Source organism: Neoarius graeffei, chromosome 14 (assembly GCF_027579695.1).
Source record: "Neoarius graeffei isolate fNeoGra1 chromosome 14, fNeoGra1.pri, whole genome shotgun sequence".
NCBI lineage: Eukaryota > Metazoa > Chordata > Actinopteri > Siluriformes > Ariidae > Neoarius > Neoarius graeffei.
Window position 1 is genome coordinate 29,737,067 of NC_083582.1, and position 18,025 is coordinate 29,755,091.

Genomic DNA, 18,025 nt, shown 5'->3' on the forward strand with positions numbered 1-18,025 from the left:
TCAGTGTGTGTTACTGCCAAGCATTTGACATCCCTAGCTAGCAGATCTCAGGTGCCCTGTTTTGCTCTTGTTTTCTGTCTACTGTAACATTTGGTCAGTGTCCAGAGTAACATAATTTTCACTGTGACAAGCTATTAAACAAAATGTAACGTTACACTCAGTTACTACATAACTAACATTTTAACAGATAAGTAGCCATGTTGGGGCTAAACTCTGGGTTATGACACACAACGCCTGACCAAAAGGAACAAAATAACGACATACTGGATATAAACTTGTAATGTTCCTAATTTTTACGCTACATTACATCAAATGTAGATAACTGCAGCTGTAAACATATCCTGACACTCACTTTCGACCCTGTTTGGCTAAACCGCCAGGTTACAACATTTACCGTGGCTGCATTCCAAATGACTTCCTGTTGGACTTACAGCTAGTGCACTATGAGCGTAGAAGCCATTATTCGAAACCTGTTATAGTGCACTTGTATAGGAAATAAGGAGCCATTTGGGATTCAGCCTGCGTCTACTGCAACAACGAGCACTAATCAGGAGCTTGAATACCCTTACCCAAAACAAAGTCATGAAAAAACACATCATGCCTACTTACAATCTGAAAGATATTCAAGAAGGTCTGCGTCAAAACAAATACGCTATATTCCTTCTTTGAATAGACACAAAGGAATAGTTTAATATTCCAGTTATTTTCCGCCTTGAGCTGCAAACACTGGAACCCGCTGCGTTTCCTTCCCCAGGCCAGGATCTGAGACTTGTGTACTACGTCACTCAAGGTTGCGTTGCAGTGACGTAGGCAGTTTCTGTGCCTTTGCACCCATGGCGCTCAGCAGGTTGGCAGTGTTTCTTCCCGAATGCAATTAAAGGTAGACTGCCTTGCAGATTTTTCAAATATGGGTCATGAAAAGAATTTTCCCTGACACCCTATTATTTTTGTTTAGTGGACCGAAAGCTACTGAATTCGAATCACAGACTTAGTTTTATTCTGTTTTTTTTTTTTTAAATAGAACAATTAATGAATTTATCTCCACGTGGCTCTAAATTCTCCACTATTTTTTCCTGCTTCAGCATGACCCAGGCGGCATGGTGGTGTAGTGGTTAGCGCTGTCGCCTCACAGCAAGAAGGTCCAGGTTCGAGCCTCGTGGCCAGCGAGGGCCTTTCTGTGTGGAGTTTGTATGTTCTCCCCGTGTCTGCGTGGGTTTCCTCCGGGTGTTCCGGTTTCCCCCACAGTCCAAAGACATGCAGGTTAGGTTAACTGGTGACTCTAAATTGACCGTAGGTGTGAATGTGAGTGTGAATGGTTGTCTGTGTCTATGTGTCAGCCCTGTGATGACCTGGCGACTTGTCCAGGGTGTACCCCGCCTTTCGCCTGTAGTCAGCTGGGATAGGCTCCAGCTTGCTTGCGACCCTGTAGAACAGGATAAAGCGGCTAGAGATAATGAGATGAGATCTCCACGTGGCTCTAAATTCTCCACTATTTTTTCCTGCTTCAGCATGACCCAGGCGGCATGGTGGTGTAGTGGTTAGCGCTGTTGCCTCACAGCAAGAAGGTCCGGGTTCGAGGCCTGTGGCCGGTGAGGGCCTTTCTGTGCGGAGTTTGCATGTTCTCCCCGTGTCCGCGTGGGTTTCCTCCGAGTGCTCCGGTTTCCCCCACAGTCCAAAGACATGCAGGTTAGGTTAACTGGTGACTCTAAATTGACCGTAGGTGTGAATGTGAGTGTGAATGGTTGTCTGTGTCTATGTTTCAGCCCTGTGATGACCTGGTGACTTGTCCAGGGTGTACCCTGCCTCTTGCCCGTAGTCAGCTGGGATAGGCTCCAGCTTGCTTGCGACCCTGTAGAACAGGATAAAGCGGCTAGAGATAATGAGATGACATGAGATGAGAACAATTAATGAATTTATCTCCACGTGGCTCTAAATTCTCCACTATTTTTTCCTGCTTCAGCATGACCCAGGTGGCACGGTGGTGTAGTGGTTAGCGCTGTCGCCTCACAGCAAGAAGGTCTGGGTTCGAGCCCTGTGCCCGGCGAGGGCCTTTTTGTGCGGAGTTTGCATGTTCTCCCCGTGTCCGCGTGGGCTTCTTCCGGGTGCTCCGGTTTCCCCCACAGTCCAAAGACATGCAGGTTAGGTTAACTGGTGACTCTAAATTGACCGTAGGTGTGATTGTGAATGGTTGTCTGTGTTTATGTGTCAGCCCTGTGATGACCTGGCGACTTGTCCAGGGTGTACCCCACATTTCGCCCGTAGTCAGCTGGGATAGGCTCCAGCTTGCTTGCGACCCTGTAGAACAGGATAAAGTGGCTAGAGATAATGAGATGAGATGAGAACAATTAATGAATTTATCTCCACGTGGCTCCAAATTCACCACTATTTTTTCCTGCTTCAGCATGACCCAGGCAGCACGGTGGTGTAGTGGTTAGCGCTGTTGCCTCACAGCAAGAAGGTCCAGGTTTGAGGCCCGTGGCCGGCGAGGGCCTTTCTGTGCGGAGTTTGCATGTTCTCCCCGTGTCCGCGTGGGTTTCCTCCGGGTGCTCCGGTTTCCCCTACAGTCCAACGACATGCAGGTTAGGTTAACTGGTGACTCTAAATTGACCGTAGGTGTGAATGTGAATGGTTGTCTGTGTCTATGTGTCAGCCCTGTGATGACCTGGCGACTTGTTCAGGGTGAACCCCGCCTCTCGCCCGTAGTCAGCTGGGATAGGCTCCAGCTTGCCTGCGACCCTGTAGAACAGGATAAAGCGGCTACAGATAATGAGATGAGATGAGCATGACCCAATTCAAGACACTACATCATGCATCACGTGGTGGACTTTCACCATTCGTGCAAGGCATTGTGGGGTACAAATTTGAAAAAGGAGAGAAAAATGGAGGATGAGAGTGTGCAAATGAAACATGAAAGACTGACTACAGTCAGAGAAAGCAAGAAGAAAAGATGTTTTGTTGCGAAGGAAAGGAAACGCAGGACCAAACTAATAAATATTGGCGGTCAGCGAGCACCTCGGTGTGATCAGCTGTTCATTTAGCAACAGAATGATGTAACTGTCAGTGCACGGTCAAGGTAAATCTGTAGATGGCAGTAATGCAAGACTGTGGATGCCAGCTGGCGTAAAACCCAAAAGAAGAAGAAGAAGTAGGTAAACCTGCACATATCGGTATGCACACGGACTTCCTCTGTCTGCTTGACTGCGCGAATGTTATTTGTTTATTGATATATACATTAATTTCTTTATTGTTTTTTTAACCTGACTTTATGCCATTTTCAGTTTAATCTCTATTATTCTATCCACATTCACTGGATATGAGCAATCACACGCTCTGATTGGCTACTCTACTACTAGGCTATCAGCTCATATACCAGGAGTAGAGAAAAACAAAATGGCAGCGTGTTGCTGAACCAACCGAGGACTAAATAAAAACTCTACTCGAAAACAAAACCCCCAAAATACAAAAAAGCAACAAAATATAAAATAAAAGTATTTGATGGTAAGAATGTATCTTTTTTTTCCAAGAATTATTATTATAGCATTTTTCACAAATTGCTACTGTCATTTCCCGGTTTGTTTACATTCTAAGTGGAAATGATTTTGTCGGACGTTTTGTATAAAGTTTTTATTTATCCAATTTGGAAAATAAAAGTAAAAATGCTCCCTTTCTCAAAATCCAGTGAATGTGGATATAATAATTAACAGTTATTCCACTCAATCTCATCATACATGGCTTATAGCCAACTCGGCACTATGCACCTTGTCGGCTATCAGCTCATGTATGACTCGAATTCTTAGAATAACTGTTAAATGTAAATTCAACAATAATCAATATTTTGGTAAAGTCCTCTTTCATATCTTTCTAAGTAAAGTTTCATGAATACAATGCATTTTCATTCTAAGGCTGTCCTTGCATGTATTACTGCATGGCATTTTTCCTGGCAGTCTAATATGAAGGTTGACAGTGTCGTTTTAAAATTTGGAAATCATTTAAAATGTATATAACCTAGTTGATGGTTAAGTAATGTACTCTTTGTGCAGAAAGGAGACTCAAAATGCTAAAGGAAAGCACATTAATTGATGGTCACATTGTCTTAGGATAAACCATTGCTTATGTGGCAAGGGATTTCCATTAAGCAACTTCGCTGACTGAAATTTTGTAGTTATACTTTAAATTTCATCATTTGCATTGTTTAATGATGCTCTGTTCACATACAGTATGTGCTTTCTCTCCAGGAGTTGGTCACTGCAACTTAAATCCTGTTGGCACTAGAGGAGATAAATATGTATGCCAGATCTTAGTTTTGTCCAAAATAATATAACTATACTAGGCAAAGACTTGTAGCATTTGCATACTAAATACTACACTAAAGGGCACAGTGGCAGTAGTGACATCTTACCGTCAACCCTGCTGAAAATTCCAGCTTGGTCTGACCAGATGAGCCAATCAAACTGTTCTTCTTTGCCAGCCAGTAAGCTATTTTCCACCTTCCTTATTACTTGACTAAACTGATAAATACATTGTTTTACTGTTGTGGTCTTTTCTTTAAAATAACTTGCCTACAATGTAGCATTAGTAATGATAATCACATGCATTCTTCTTCCCTTCTGCCATCTGGCAGAAGGTACTGTAGCATCTGAATCGTCACTGCCAGACAAGTCAAGTCAAGTCAAATCAAATCAAGTTTATTTTTATAGCGCTTTTAACAATAGACATTGTTGCAAAGCAGCTTTCTAGAATTTTAATGACTTTAAACATGAGCTAATTTTATCCCTAATCTATCCCCAATGAGCAAGCCTGTGGTGACAGTGGCAAGGAAAAACTCCCTCAGATGACATGAGGAAGAAATCTTGAGAGGAACCAGACTCAAATGGGAACCCATCCTCATTTGGGTGATAACAGACAACATGATTATAACATTTTTAACAGTTTTAACATGAAGTCTGTTTCACTGATGTTATAACTCTTCAGAGCTTCTTCCCCCAGGCAGTCAGAGTCCTCAAGTCACTGTTACCCCGAAGAACTGACAGTTCAAACTGGAACTACAGTTTTCTCATCCATTTCTGATCCATTTGCACTATACACTGCCCATTTGCACACACACACACATGCAGAACGCTCACTTTGCACTTGTCTTGTCTCGTTGTAATATCCTGGTAAAACTTAAACTTTTCAAACTGAACTGTATTCTCTTGTATTTTTACACTAAAATGAGCATTTGCACATAAATACACAATGCCACTTTGCACGTGTCTATGTCTTATCATTTATGTTGTTTATTGTACTTAGATAGCTAAATGTTTACTTCAATAGCTAGAGATAGTTTATTTATATACTTTATTTTGTAATCTTGTATTTTCTCCACAAATGCACCATGGGGAGCCTGAGGGAAACGGAACATGAGTCAAACAGAACATGACTTAATTTGTCTTAGTGGATATGATTTTAATAAGTGCAACCGATGTACAAGATTTTTTTGTGTTAATTTAACAGGCTATTTTTTTCAGTGTATGGACGTATTGACAATAAAGCTCTCTTGAATCTTGATAATTCAGAGACAGCATTTCCTTTCTAACAGCAGCTGGTAAAAACGGGCTACCATTTGGCCTCTGTTCTGGCTGCTGGTATCTGATCAGACCAGGTTGGATTTTTCAGCAGGACTATGCAAATTAAACATCATTTTCATTGCAATTTTGACTTTGTTTCTCTCATTTCTCCACACTGCACTTACTACAACAGATTGATGGGTTTTTTTCCCCTTTTCTCTTTAAGATTGTAGTCAGCAAGCTATTACACTGTAAACCCAGATATCAAATGTACTTTTAAAAATTAATTAAAATGCACTTAAAAATATAAGTTTGATGACATTACTGGGAAATACTAAGTATTGTCAACTTATTTGTGGAAATAGTCGTTTAGATGAATACATTTAAGTTGAATGGATTAAATTCATAAGTTTTGTTCATGACCACACCTCTTTTTCTTTAGACTGCGTCAACTGGCCTCTACCCAGAGGTGGGCAGTAACGAAGTACATTTACTATACTGTACTTAAGTACAGTTTTGGAGTAGCCTATTTGTACTCTACTTGAGTTTATTTCTTAAAAAATACTTTAACTTTCACTTCACTACATCTGAATGACAAATACCATACTTTTCACTTCACTACATTTCTGTTAAGGCTCTCATTACTCGTTACTTTTCTCAGATATCAGGCACACGCACACACACTTAAGTATGACCATTAAGGTGTATTTCACTTCACTCCAGTATATTTAAGAACATGGGTCTGCATACTTTTGCTCGTCTGAATGCAAAAAAAGGTTCACCTCATGTATCACAATAACTGGTCTGCATAGATACAACCTTGTCATTCTTGCCCGTTTGTGAATTCAAAGGAATGGTTCCCCCTCCTGGCCAACAGTAAACTCTTTATTATTGGATTGTTATTGGGAAACTATTCATTATTACAATTTCATATTCTAGGCTACTGCATTAAATCTCCACTTCTAATGGCCATATATATATATTTTATTCTCCCAATTCTCCTCTCTTGCTCTCTCTAACAAAATAATATAAATACTACAAAGACCTGCTGTCCATAACGTAGGGGTTTTAAAGCAAGAAAAATAGAAGGGAAAAAAAAAAGGTCCACTATTGCCGCTTTTCCACTACCAACGCGGCTGAGTTGGGCTGAGCCGTGCCGTGCTGAGTTGGGCTGAGTCGAGCTAAGCGGGGCTGTTGGAGTTGCATTTCGACTACAACCGCGCTGAACCGTGCTGGCGGGAAGTGGGTGGACACATTGGGTGGAGTTAGCGAAAGTGGGTGGACGTCACGTGATGTCGTTAAGCAGCGCAAACAGTGACATCAGTGAGCTTTTAAGCGGTAGTCTCACGACCTGAATAGTTGGGGGTGTCGTGGCTCAGATGGCTAAGGCACCATGCCATAAATCCAGGGACACAGGTTCGATTCCGACCTGAGGTCATTTCCCGATCCCTCCCCGTCTCTCTCTCCCACTCATTTCCTGTCTCTCTACACTGTCCTATCCAGAAAAAAACAACAACCCGAATAATAAACATGGAGTCGTTAGTGTTGCTGGTCTTGGTTCTGTGGCTTGTTGACAACGCCAACAGATACTGGCAAAAGTGTATATATGAGGCACATAAGGCTTCAGAAATTCTTGTAATTATTCTTCTTCCGGGTTTACGGTGTGTTTTGCTTCGATACAAGTGTTGCCTCAACCAAATGTTCCAAGTTTAGTTCAACCCAAACGGACACTCAGAGTCCTAAAAAGAATGTTGCGGCAACAACAGCAGAGAGGTTGTTTTTAGACCTTTTGTTTTGTGCAAAATGGTAAAATAAAAATGCAATTTTGATATTTTAATTTCCTGTTGTTTTTCTTCTACTTTTCTAGCTAATCAGTTACAGAGATGGAAGTTAAACATAAAGATAACATAACTAGAACAACAACAATGGTTTTCCCTTTTAAGGTGTTAAAAGGTTAGGTGCCTTGCTCAAGGGCATTCAGCTATGGATTTTTCTTGCCGATCCAGGGAATTGAACCAGCGACCGTTTGGGCCCACGGCTCCATCTCTAACCTTTATCCCATGACTTCCCCAACTAAATTTGCCCTCTAGTTTTGCTAACTAGTTTTCTTGGTAATATTTACCAACTATAGTTTTGTGTTCCGCGGCACGGTGGTGTAGTGGTTAGCGCTGTCGCCTCACAGCAAGAAGGTCCTGGGTTCGAGCCCCAGGGCCGGCGAGGGCCTTTCTGTGTGGAGTTTGCATGTTGTCCGCGTGGGTTTCCTCCGGGTGCTCTGGTTTCCCCCACAGTCCAAAGACGTGCAGGTTAGGTTAACTGGTGACTCTAAATTGAGCGTAGGTGTGAATGGTTGTCTATGTGTCAGCCCTGTGATGACCTGGCGACTTGTCCAGGGTGTACCCTGCCTTTCGCCCGTAGTCAGCTGGGATAGGCTTCAGCTTGCCTGCGACCCTGTAGAAGGATAAAGCGGCTAGAGACGATGAGATGAGGTGTTAAAAGGACTAGGGAAGACAGTAATGTTGTAAGTGGTTTCGAGTTCAGTCAACTTGGAATTTAGTGAATGTAACTTAATATTTTATGTGTAATAACTATATATAACAGTTGATCTTACAGAAGATTTTTAGTTTGATCAACTTGGGATTTAGTACATTTAACTTAAAATTTTACATACAATAACTATATATAACAGTTGATCTTACAGAAGATTGTAAGTTTAAGGTACTCAATTCAATCATTAATAATTACTTATTTTTTTTAAGGCAACCACTTTCCTCAATTTTTTTAAGTAAACTCAACTTATTTGGGTTTACAGTGTAGAAACACTGTTTGTAAAGCTGTGTGGAAGTGATACAGTGCTAGAATTCACAGGAAGGTGTTTGATCAGATTAGATACAGATGAGATCGCCTTGCTTCTCTGATTGGTTATACACTTTAGTAATGCAATTAAGTTATTATGTCAATGTTCTAAGAATAGAACAAATGAAATTAAACCACAAAACAGACAAGCAGCATTTTAATAAGAAATAGGCAATGAATAAATTATCCCAAAGTCGAAAGCATGTGTAACAATAAATTTTGAATTGCATAAAGAGAATCATTGTAAAATCCTTAGTTCACTTGGAAGTAATTAAATCCCAGAAAGCATGTGAGACCTACCGTGGAGGGTGTTTGAGAGGATTACTACCCAGACAACCAGAAGGACCTGCAAAACAAAGCATCATTTGTGAGTAGTAAAGTATTATAAGACATTTTAATCTTTGGTGTTTCTTCCTTTAGAAATTATAATGACGATAATAATAAATAATGCTAGACTTGTATCTTCCTCAAACAGTCTTGCTGAGAATGCAATATTCCAAAAATGCTCTTAGAAATAGTCAGTAATTAGTCAATAATTTTCAGACAGTTATTACATTGATATATATGTGTTTTAAACATGTTTTAAATGTGAACAACCTGGCTTTGGATTGCATTGAAACATCTTTGAATATGAAATTTATAACATTCATATAGTTTGTATAGCAATTTAACAATGGACATTGTCATGAAGCAGCGATACAGAAAAAAAATCTTGAACTATGCTTAAGTCTTGACAAATAGTAGCAACAGCTTTATTAATATTCAATGTTTTATTGTATGTTGTACTCAATTTGTGTATGCTAGTTCTTTTAAATCATTCTTTGCAACAGATTTTCTTTACATATGCAGCATCAATAATTATAACGATAATACAGTATATAGTATGTATACAACGTAGTACGTATACAACTACATACAGCTATACCAAGAATATATTTAACTGTATAAAAATGTATGAATCTCTTAGCTAAGAAAAGTTACATTTATAGGTTTCTAGATCAAAGTAAACATTTTATGTTAAACATTTACTGTCTGATTTTTAGACTTCTTACTCGTCAAATGTAAAAATTCAAACTCATTCCTGCAATCTTTCCACCTTTTCAGGAAGGATGAGTATTTTTGTAAGCCTGTTCGAGGTGCTGGAGTCCCGAGGGTCTGCTCTGGATGAGGATGAGGTGTGGGCAATCCTCCTCACTGCAGCACAAACCTTAACAAGCATCTCAAATAAAGGTACAGAGATGTAAACACGAGAGATTTACATGAAGATTTAAAAATTTGAAAGCATATTTCTCTACATACGGTAGCAGTTTGGATATAATTACCTATACAGCACACATATGATAAAAACTTTTACTTACATTTTATATATATCATCTCATCTCATCTCATTATCTCTAGCCGCTTTATCCTGTTCTACAGGGTCGCAGGCAAGCTGGAGCCTATCCCAACTGACTACGGGCAAAAGGCGTGATACACCCTGGACAAGTCGCCAGGTCATCGCAGGGCTGACACATAGACAAACAACCATTCACACCTACAGTCAATTTAGAGCCACCAATTAGCCTAACCTGCATGTCTTTGGACTGTGGGGGAAACCAGAGCACCCAGAGGAAACCCACACAGACACAGGGAGAACATGCAAACTCCACACAGAAAAGCCCTCGTCAACCACTGGCTTAAACCCAGAACCTTCTTGCTGTGAGGCAACAGTGTGAGGCAACCACTACACCACCGTACAGTACCGCCCTCTCTCTCTCTCTGTATATATACTATTTACAGTATCTATCTATCTATCTATCTATCTATCTATCTATCTATCTATCTATCTATCTATCTATCTATCTATCTATCTATCAAATAAAAAATGTATTAGTTATAAATTTATTCTGTGATGAAATAATCCATTTAACATTTTAGCAAAACACTGCTGAAATGTCTTGGACTTGTTTCACGTTATCAAATAAATCTGTTGTTCACGCCACTTGATTTGGTGGTAAAAATGAACTCCATTTCCCAGTATCCTTAGGCAACCACTGAACTACAAACCCAGTCACATGGCCATGCTCCCTTACCTCATTCTAGCTCTCCAGATTCCTAATGGCAGCCACCTGTTCAAATCAGCATACTTTCCATACATACACTCATCAGCCACTTTATTAGGAACACCCATACACCTGCCGTTTTATGCAGTCATCTAATCAGCCAATCCCTTGACAGCAGCACAATGCATAAAATCATGCAGATTCAAATCAAAAGTTTTAGTTAATGTTCATTTCAAACATCAGAATGGGAAAATGTGATCTCAAAGTATGACTTTCACTGTAGTATGAGTATTTGAGTGTTTGAGTATTTTAGAAACTGCTGATCTCCTGGGGTTTTCACATGCAACAGTCTCTAGAGTTTACACAGAATGGTGCAAAAAAAAAATTGAGTGAGCAACAGTTCTGTAGGTGGAAACGTCTTGTTGATAAGAGAGGTTAGAGGAAAATGGCCAGATTGGTTTGAGCTGCCAGGAAGGATATAGGAACTCATAGCAACCATGGTGAGCGGAAAAGCCTCTCAGCATGCAACAGTAGAAGACCACATTGGGTTCCACTCCTGCCAGCCAAGAACAGGAATCTTAGAATCAAGAACAGGTTCCTATTAAAGTGGCTGGTGAGTGTAACTTGGAATTTCAGTGAAGCTTTGCATGTTTAACTTTTTGAAACTTCAGGCATCAAAAAATATTTTTAGATGTTTTATATGACAGGCTCAAAAAGAAATAGATGGTTGATGTAAGCCATGTCAAATAAAGGACGTACGGTATATTACTTTTTTAGCATAGCCTAGATATAAAGATTAAGTAATCTATGAATTATACTGCATCTGTATTTTAATAGAGCTTATTAAGTGCACCTAGGTAGTGTTGCATTTATTGGTCATTGATGTAATTATATCTGTAAAATTAAAATCTACAAAAGAATAGGACGCTTCAATTCAGCAGTGACGGTGTTTCATCAAGTGAATGGGGTTTGATTTTGAATATGCTTGTACATGTTGTGTAGGCAACTCCAAACAACCAACTAAAACTGGATCTATTCTCAAAGCAATGTCTAAATTAGGGATTGCCATGGTGCCCCACTTTCTTGACACACACTTCAAAGCTCCGGTACCCAGTATAACATTACAACCTGATGCATTGCTTGTCTTAAACCATGTTCCAAGATTAGTCACCAAATACTCACCTGCTGTTGTTTACTGTCTTGATCTCTCCAGGTCCTGGTCATCTGTGCAATATTATTAGCCCAGGTTCCATTCTGATCTCACCTAGTGGCACTGTTGCATTCAAAACCTGTGGCCGCACTGACAATATGGCATCCTTCACCTTTCCTGAGATGACTGTGGCTCAGTCTTCTTCCAACAAAGAGGCTGTTGAGAAGGTGAGCCTTCCAGGATGTGTTCTGTTTAATGTCTCTCAGAAGATGAGGCAAGGGTCAAGGTCCAAGTTGAAAGATAAAGGGTGGGAAACCTTATAATCTTGTTAGACAAGATCTAAAATGCTTGAGGTACTGCATTTCACGCTCTTCCGCTTGACATTTTCTATAAAGGACCAAAAAGCAGGAACTTTATGAAAACATTTTGTCTGGAAATGGGTGTTTGTTTGTTTGTTTGTTTGTTTGTTTATTAAATGGCACATTCAGTGGCATTCAGTGACAGAGTGGAGATTTTATAATATATTCTGTTAAAATTAACACAGACTTGACAGGGTTGTGTGGATCTGTATGTACAGTGACTAGTCATGATATCAGATGACATAATAAGAATATTGGGCAAAGTAACCTTTTGTTTATGGTGACTCTCTAATTTACACCCTAATAATGGACGTAGTCTAAATACACAAAACCCAATAACAACAAGTTGCTTGTTCCCTTTCTAGATGCTCGTTTACTCTCTGGGAATGACTCTGTACTGGACTGTAGATTATCAACTTCCTCAAAATCAGGTGAGCTGTCGATATTTAATCATTACTGTCTTTATTGTGTAGTTTTAGCCTTTATTTTGATATTAACTGAAATAAAACAAAATGCTATTCACAATTCTAAACTCAATATTCCTATTTGACTGACATAAGTTATTTCTTCTCACATTGCTCTTTCATACTGTAGCCTGTTCAGCTTAGTGACCACTTGAACAGCCTTCTACTGAACATGTGTGAAGAAGAGTCTCATAGACAGCCAGATCTGCTGACAGTGCTGCATCTCTGTGAGCAGCACCAAAAGAACACTCTCCTTCCTCCTCCAGACAGAATAATCAGGCAGCTGGTCCAGGACGTCCTACAGCATCCAGTAAGTCTGCTTTTGTTGATAATGTTGATTAGAATTATGGAGATTTTGGAGAAATATTTCAAATGGTGATCATGATTCATCTGATTCCTTGTTTGTGTTTGCTAAGACTGGAAGCAATTTTGTGCAAGGATGTGGTGTTTACATTGTGTATACAAATGAAAATGTTCTGTATGTTCTATAGAATCCTCAATTCTGATTGGTCAGAAGGTGTTGATTACTTTTCTATAACAGCAAGTCTGGCAGTATTTCCGACTAATACAAATCACAAGTTAATATTGATTTAATTCATCATCATTTCTATAGTAACAGCCAATTAAAAAGAATGGTGAATTCTGCACATTCCAAATTCCAGTTTTCAATCACTGGAATGTCTTCAAGATGCAGGGCTGTACACTTTGCAGTTACTCAGTATAAATGGATAAAAAGTGTGATGTGATGGTCTTTAGTGGTCTGTGGTCTTTAATGGAATTCTTGACAAATTGCTGTGGTTTAAGAGAAATAAAACATGACAAGATAATCTATTATAGGAAAAAAATCTGTAATAATCACACTTTGTGTCAGGCTGCATTTCCTATAACAGCATATCCTGTCATATTTTATTCTTTACTTTTGTTTGGAGAGATGGAAATAGTTTGTTAAGATGAGTGACAATCACTTCACTTTCATTGGATATTAAGTAACATAATACATGCCTCCTTAAGCAGCTTCAGACACAGAAGTTGTTTCCTAAAATCATCATACAGCTGCTGTATTTTTTTTAATATTTTTTACAATTTTACAATGTTATGATAATTTACATTAATCACTGTATTATACTGTGACACATGTGGTGTTGAGTCATTTCTACTAAATTAATGGAAATTAGTTTGTTCTGAAATACAATCCTCTTGGAATGGCGAAGCCTTTGTTTTTGCTATACACTGAAGCCCTTTGTGGTGGAAAAATATAATAAGTCTCAAGGCTGCTAGGAAAAAGCAGACAGAAATATGAGTTTATGAATACCCTGTTAGGGTTTTGCTGGGATTCGAACCTGGTTCGTTGGTGTGATAATCCAGCAAACCCCCACTAGGCCACCAGGGGGATGACTCAAATGCAGAGGCGTGAGGCGGAAGTAGAAAAAGAATCAAAAGGTTTATTTAAACTATATACACTATATACAGGGCAAAACAAAAGACAAAAAAAAAACCAAAGAGTATAATCCAAAAGAAAAGCAAAGTGCAAAAATACAAAAGCTAAGAAGATCAAAAAACACAGTACAAAGGAAACTGGAGATAAACATAACAGCACAAAGACTCCGTGACAAGAGGACTGAACTCAGGGGTATAAATAGACAAACTAATTAAGGACACAGGTGAAGATAATTAGGCAATTAACACAAACACAAGACACAGGAACAGTGGCGGCCTCTAGAGGCCAAAATAAACATGACATGAAAAGGAAATAACAGCGGCCTCTAGAGGCCAAAACAGTCCTAGTCCTAACAGGACCCCCCCCTCTAGGAGCGTCTCCTGACGTTCCCAGGGCGATCCGGATGGGCCGAATGGAAGTCCCGACATAGTTCTTTATCAAGGACATCCCGAGCAGGAACCCAGCAGCGCTCCTCAGGACCATAGCCCTCCCAGTCCACCAGATATTGCAACCCGCCGCGGACCCGGCGGGAGTCAAGCAGGCGATTCACAGTGAACACAGTCTGCCCCTGGAAGATGCGGGGGGGTGGGGGGTTCCTAGGGGCAGGGGCATACGTAGACGTCAGTACGGGCCGTAACAGGGAAACATGGAAAGTGGGGTTGATCCTCAGAGTCCGGGGCAACTGGAGCCGGTAGGAGACAGGGTTCACCCTGCGCACCACCTTGAAGGGGCCAATGTAGCGAGGAGCAAGCTTGCGGTTCTCCACCCGCAGTGGAAGGTCCTTAGTGGACAGCCAAACACGCTGCCCAGGGCGGAAAGCGTGTGCAGGTCTTCTATGGCGGTTGGCCTGAGTCTGGTTGGTTCTGGAGGTCTGTATGAGGGTCTTCCTGACCTTGCTCCAGGTCTTGCGACACCGTCTCACATATTGGTTGACCGAGGGCACCCCCGCGTCCTCCTCCTGGTCCGGGAACAGAGGTGGCTGGAACCCGAATTGGCACTGGAATGGCGACAGCTTGGTGGCCGATGACTGCAGGGTGTTGTGGGCGTACTCCGCCCATGGCAGCCAGGTGCTCCACGATGTCGGGTTATCCATAGCCAGGCCTCGCAGGGTGGTTTCCAGGTCCTGGTTGAGCCTCTCCGTCTGACCATTGGACTGTGGGTGAAACCCAGAGGAGAGGCTGGCAGTGGCTCCGATGACCTTGCAGAACCCGTGCCACACTCGGGAGGAGAACTGGGGCCCTCGGTCTGAGACGATGTCCTGTGGAAGACCAAAGACTCGGAAGACATGATTAAACAAAAGTTTCGCAGTTTCAAGAGCAGAGGGGAGTTTGCACAGTGGTATGAAGCGGCAGGCCTTGGAGAATCTGTCAACTAAGACCAAAATGACCGTGTTACCTTGTGACTCAGGGAGACCCGTGATAAAGTCGACTGCCACGTGGGACCAGGGACGCCGGGGAATGGTCAGAGGATGCAGGAGACCCTGGGGACGCTGTCGTGGGTTCTTGGTTCTGGTGCAAACCTCACAGGACAGGACAAATGACCTTACTTCCTGCTCCATGTTAGGCCACCAGAAGCGTCTTTTCAGGAAGTCCAGGGTCCTCCGAGCTCCCGGGTGGGCGGTGAGAGGGGAAGAGTGACCCCACTGGAGAACCTTGGCCCGGGCTTGATGTGGGACGTACAAGAGGCCTGGTGGCCCCGTCCCAGGACCGGGGTCCTGGCGTTGGGCTCGTCGGACAGCCTCCTCAATACCCCAGCGGACAGGGGCCACAATCCGGGACACAGGGATAATAGGCCCGACTTCATTCTCCCTGTTAGTGGCAGAGAACAGTCTGGACAGTGCGTCAGGTTTGGTGTTCTTGGAGCCGGGGCGGTATGAGAGGGTGAAGTCAAACCGACTGAAAACAGGGCCCACCTAGCCTGTCGAGGGTTCAGTCTCTTGGCTTGCTGGAGGTACTCCAGGTTCTTGTGGTCAGTCCAAACCAGGAATGGATGTTGTGCTCCCTCCAGCCAGTGCCTCCACTCCTCAAGGGCCAGTTTGACCGCTAGCAGTTCTCGATCCCCCACATCGTACCGGGACTCAGCAGGACTCAGGCGGTGGGAGAAGTAAGCGCAGGGGTGCAGCTTTCCTTCCGAACGTTGAGAGAGCACCGCGCCGACACCACTGTCCGAGGCGTCCACCTCCACGATGAATGGTTGGGAGGTGTCCGGGAGAACCAGAATGGGTGCCGTGCAGAAGCGGTCCTTGAGGTCTTTGAACGCCTTTTCTGCCTGAGGAGACCAGCCATAAGATCCACCTGTCCCTTTGGTGAGGTCTGACATGGGTGCTGCCACAGAACTGAAGTTCCTGATGAACTTGCGGTAGAAGTTAGCGAATCCTAAGAACCGCTGAACCTCCTTAACGGACTTGGGAGTAGGCCAATCCCGGACGGCCAGGGTCTTGGCAGGGTCCATTTGGAGTTGGCCTGTCCGTACAATAAATCCCAGAAAGGAGACCTCGGGAACATGAAATTCGCATTTCTGGGCCTTGGCGAACAGATTGTTCTGTAGCAGCCTCTGGAGAACCTGGCGGACATGGTGGCGGTGCTCCTGCATGGTCTTGGAAAAGATAAGGATGTCATCGAGGTAGACAAAAACGTATAGGTTAATCATGTCCCTTAAGACGTCGTTGATTAGGGCCTGAAAAACAGCTGGTGCGTTGGTGAGTCCGAAGGGCATCACCTGGTATTCGTAGTGCCCAGACGGGGTGTTAAAGGCAGTCTTCCACTCGTCTCCCTGTCGGATACGGATGAGGTGGTATGCGTTCCGTAGGTCCAACTTGGTGAAGACGGTGGCGCCTTGGAGCAGGTCGAAAGCTGTGGACATCAGCGGAAGGGGATATCGGTTGCGCACAGTGATCTTATTCAGGCCCCTGTAATCAATACATGGTCGGAGCCCCCCATCCTTCTTGCCGACAAAGAAGAAGCCGGCTCCAGCAGGTGAAGTGGAGGGTCGAATAAACCCAGAGACCAGGGCATCTTTGAGGTATTCCTCCATGGCCTTGCGTTCTGGCTGAGAGAGTGAAAACAGTCTGCCACGAGGAGGGGTAGTCCCAGGGAGCAAGTCGATGGCACAGTCGTAGGCCCGGTGCGGAGGAAGAACGGCGGCCCTGCTCTTGCTGAATACCTCCTTGAGATCCCAGTACTCTGTGGGAACTTGAGATAACTCGGTGAGATCAGGGGGCTCGGCAGGAGACACAGGAGAGCTAGAGAGCAGACAAGAGGCATGGCATGCAGGGCCCCATTCCACAACCTGGCTTGTTACCCAGTCTATGCGAGGGTTGTGGCGAGTAAGCCAAGGAAGGCCTAGAATAACTGGGAACTCAGGTGAAGGAATCAGGTGCAGGGATATTTCTTCCTTGTGACCTTGAGACTGGAGGAAAACTGGAGAAGTAACTTGGGTGACTCTTCCATCACCTAACGCTTGGCCATCGAGGGCAGACACAGACAGTGGGACTTCAAGAGGTGCAGTCGGAATATTGATGCTTTGGGCGAAGTGAATATCCATAAAGTTCCCAGCCGCCCCTGAGTCTATCAAAGCTTGACAAGAGTGGACAGACTCACCCCAGGAGATGGAGACCGGGATGTAGATTCCTTGGCCAGGGAGTCCGGGAGAGAGGGTAGGCCCCGTCACAACCCTCCCTCGGCTGGACGGGGCGGTCCTTTTCCCAAGAGTTCGGGACATGATGCTCGGAAGTGACCAGGCTTGCCACAGTAGATGCAGCACTTGTCCCTCCTTCTGCGCTCCCTCTCAGATGCGGAGAGGCGAGTACGACCCACTTGCATGGGTTCTGGACAGTCACTGAAGGAGGTAGACGGTCTCCAGGTAGAGGTAGGGAGGCTGGGGGGGCTCAAGGCTTGGTGGCGTTCTCTCATCCTGTTGTCCAGACGAATAGCATGTGAGATGAGGGTTTCGAGGTCACTTGGGCATCCAATAGAGGCCAGACCGTCCTTGATGGGGTCAGACAGACCATGGTGGAAGGCTGACACCAGGGCAGTCTCGTTCCATCCACTTACTGCTGCGAGTGTTCGGAACGAGATGGCGTAATCTGCGACGCTTCCTCCTTGCCGGATGGACATGAGCTTTCGGGCTGCGTCGGTACTGATGTCTGCCTGATCGAAGACCCGAAGCATCTCT

The 18,025-nt window shown here is 43.3% G+C and overlaps 2 protein-coding genes across 3 annotated transcripts in view; one reads left to right on the forward strand and one right to left on the reverse strand.

The window, feature by feature from the left end:
- The window catches only part of mapk8b (mitogen-activated protein kinase 8b), a 57,976-nt gene extending 57,214 nt beyond the window's left edge, over positions 1 to 762 (reverse strand). For both annotated transcript variants that reach the window (XM_060939499.1, XM_060939500.1), the window contains exon 1: positions 610 to 762. The gene's annotated coding sequence lies outside the window, so the exon portion shown is untranslated. The remainder of the gene's footprint in view (positions 1 to 609) is intronic.
- Positions 763 to 9,508: 8,746 nt separating this feature from the next.
- The window catches only part of frmpd2 (FERM and PDZ domain containing 2), a gene marked incomplete at its 3' end in the record, with an annotated part of 63,074 nt that continues 54,557 nt past the window's right edge, over positions 9,509 to 18,025 (forward strand). The window contains 4 exon segments of the mRNA XM_060938831.1: positions 9,509 to 9,629; positions 11,655 to 11,818; positions 12,316 to 12,381; positions 12,545 to 12,724. Of these exon segments, the coding sequence (XP_060794814.1) occupies positions 9,509 to 9,629; positions 11,655 to 11,818; positions 12,316 to 12,381; positions 12,545 to 12,724 (531 nt within the window).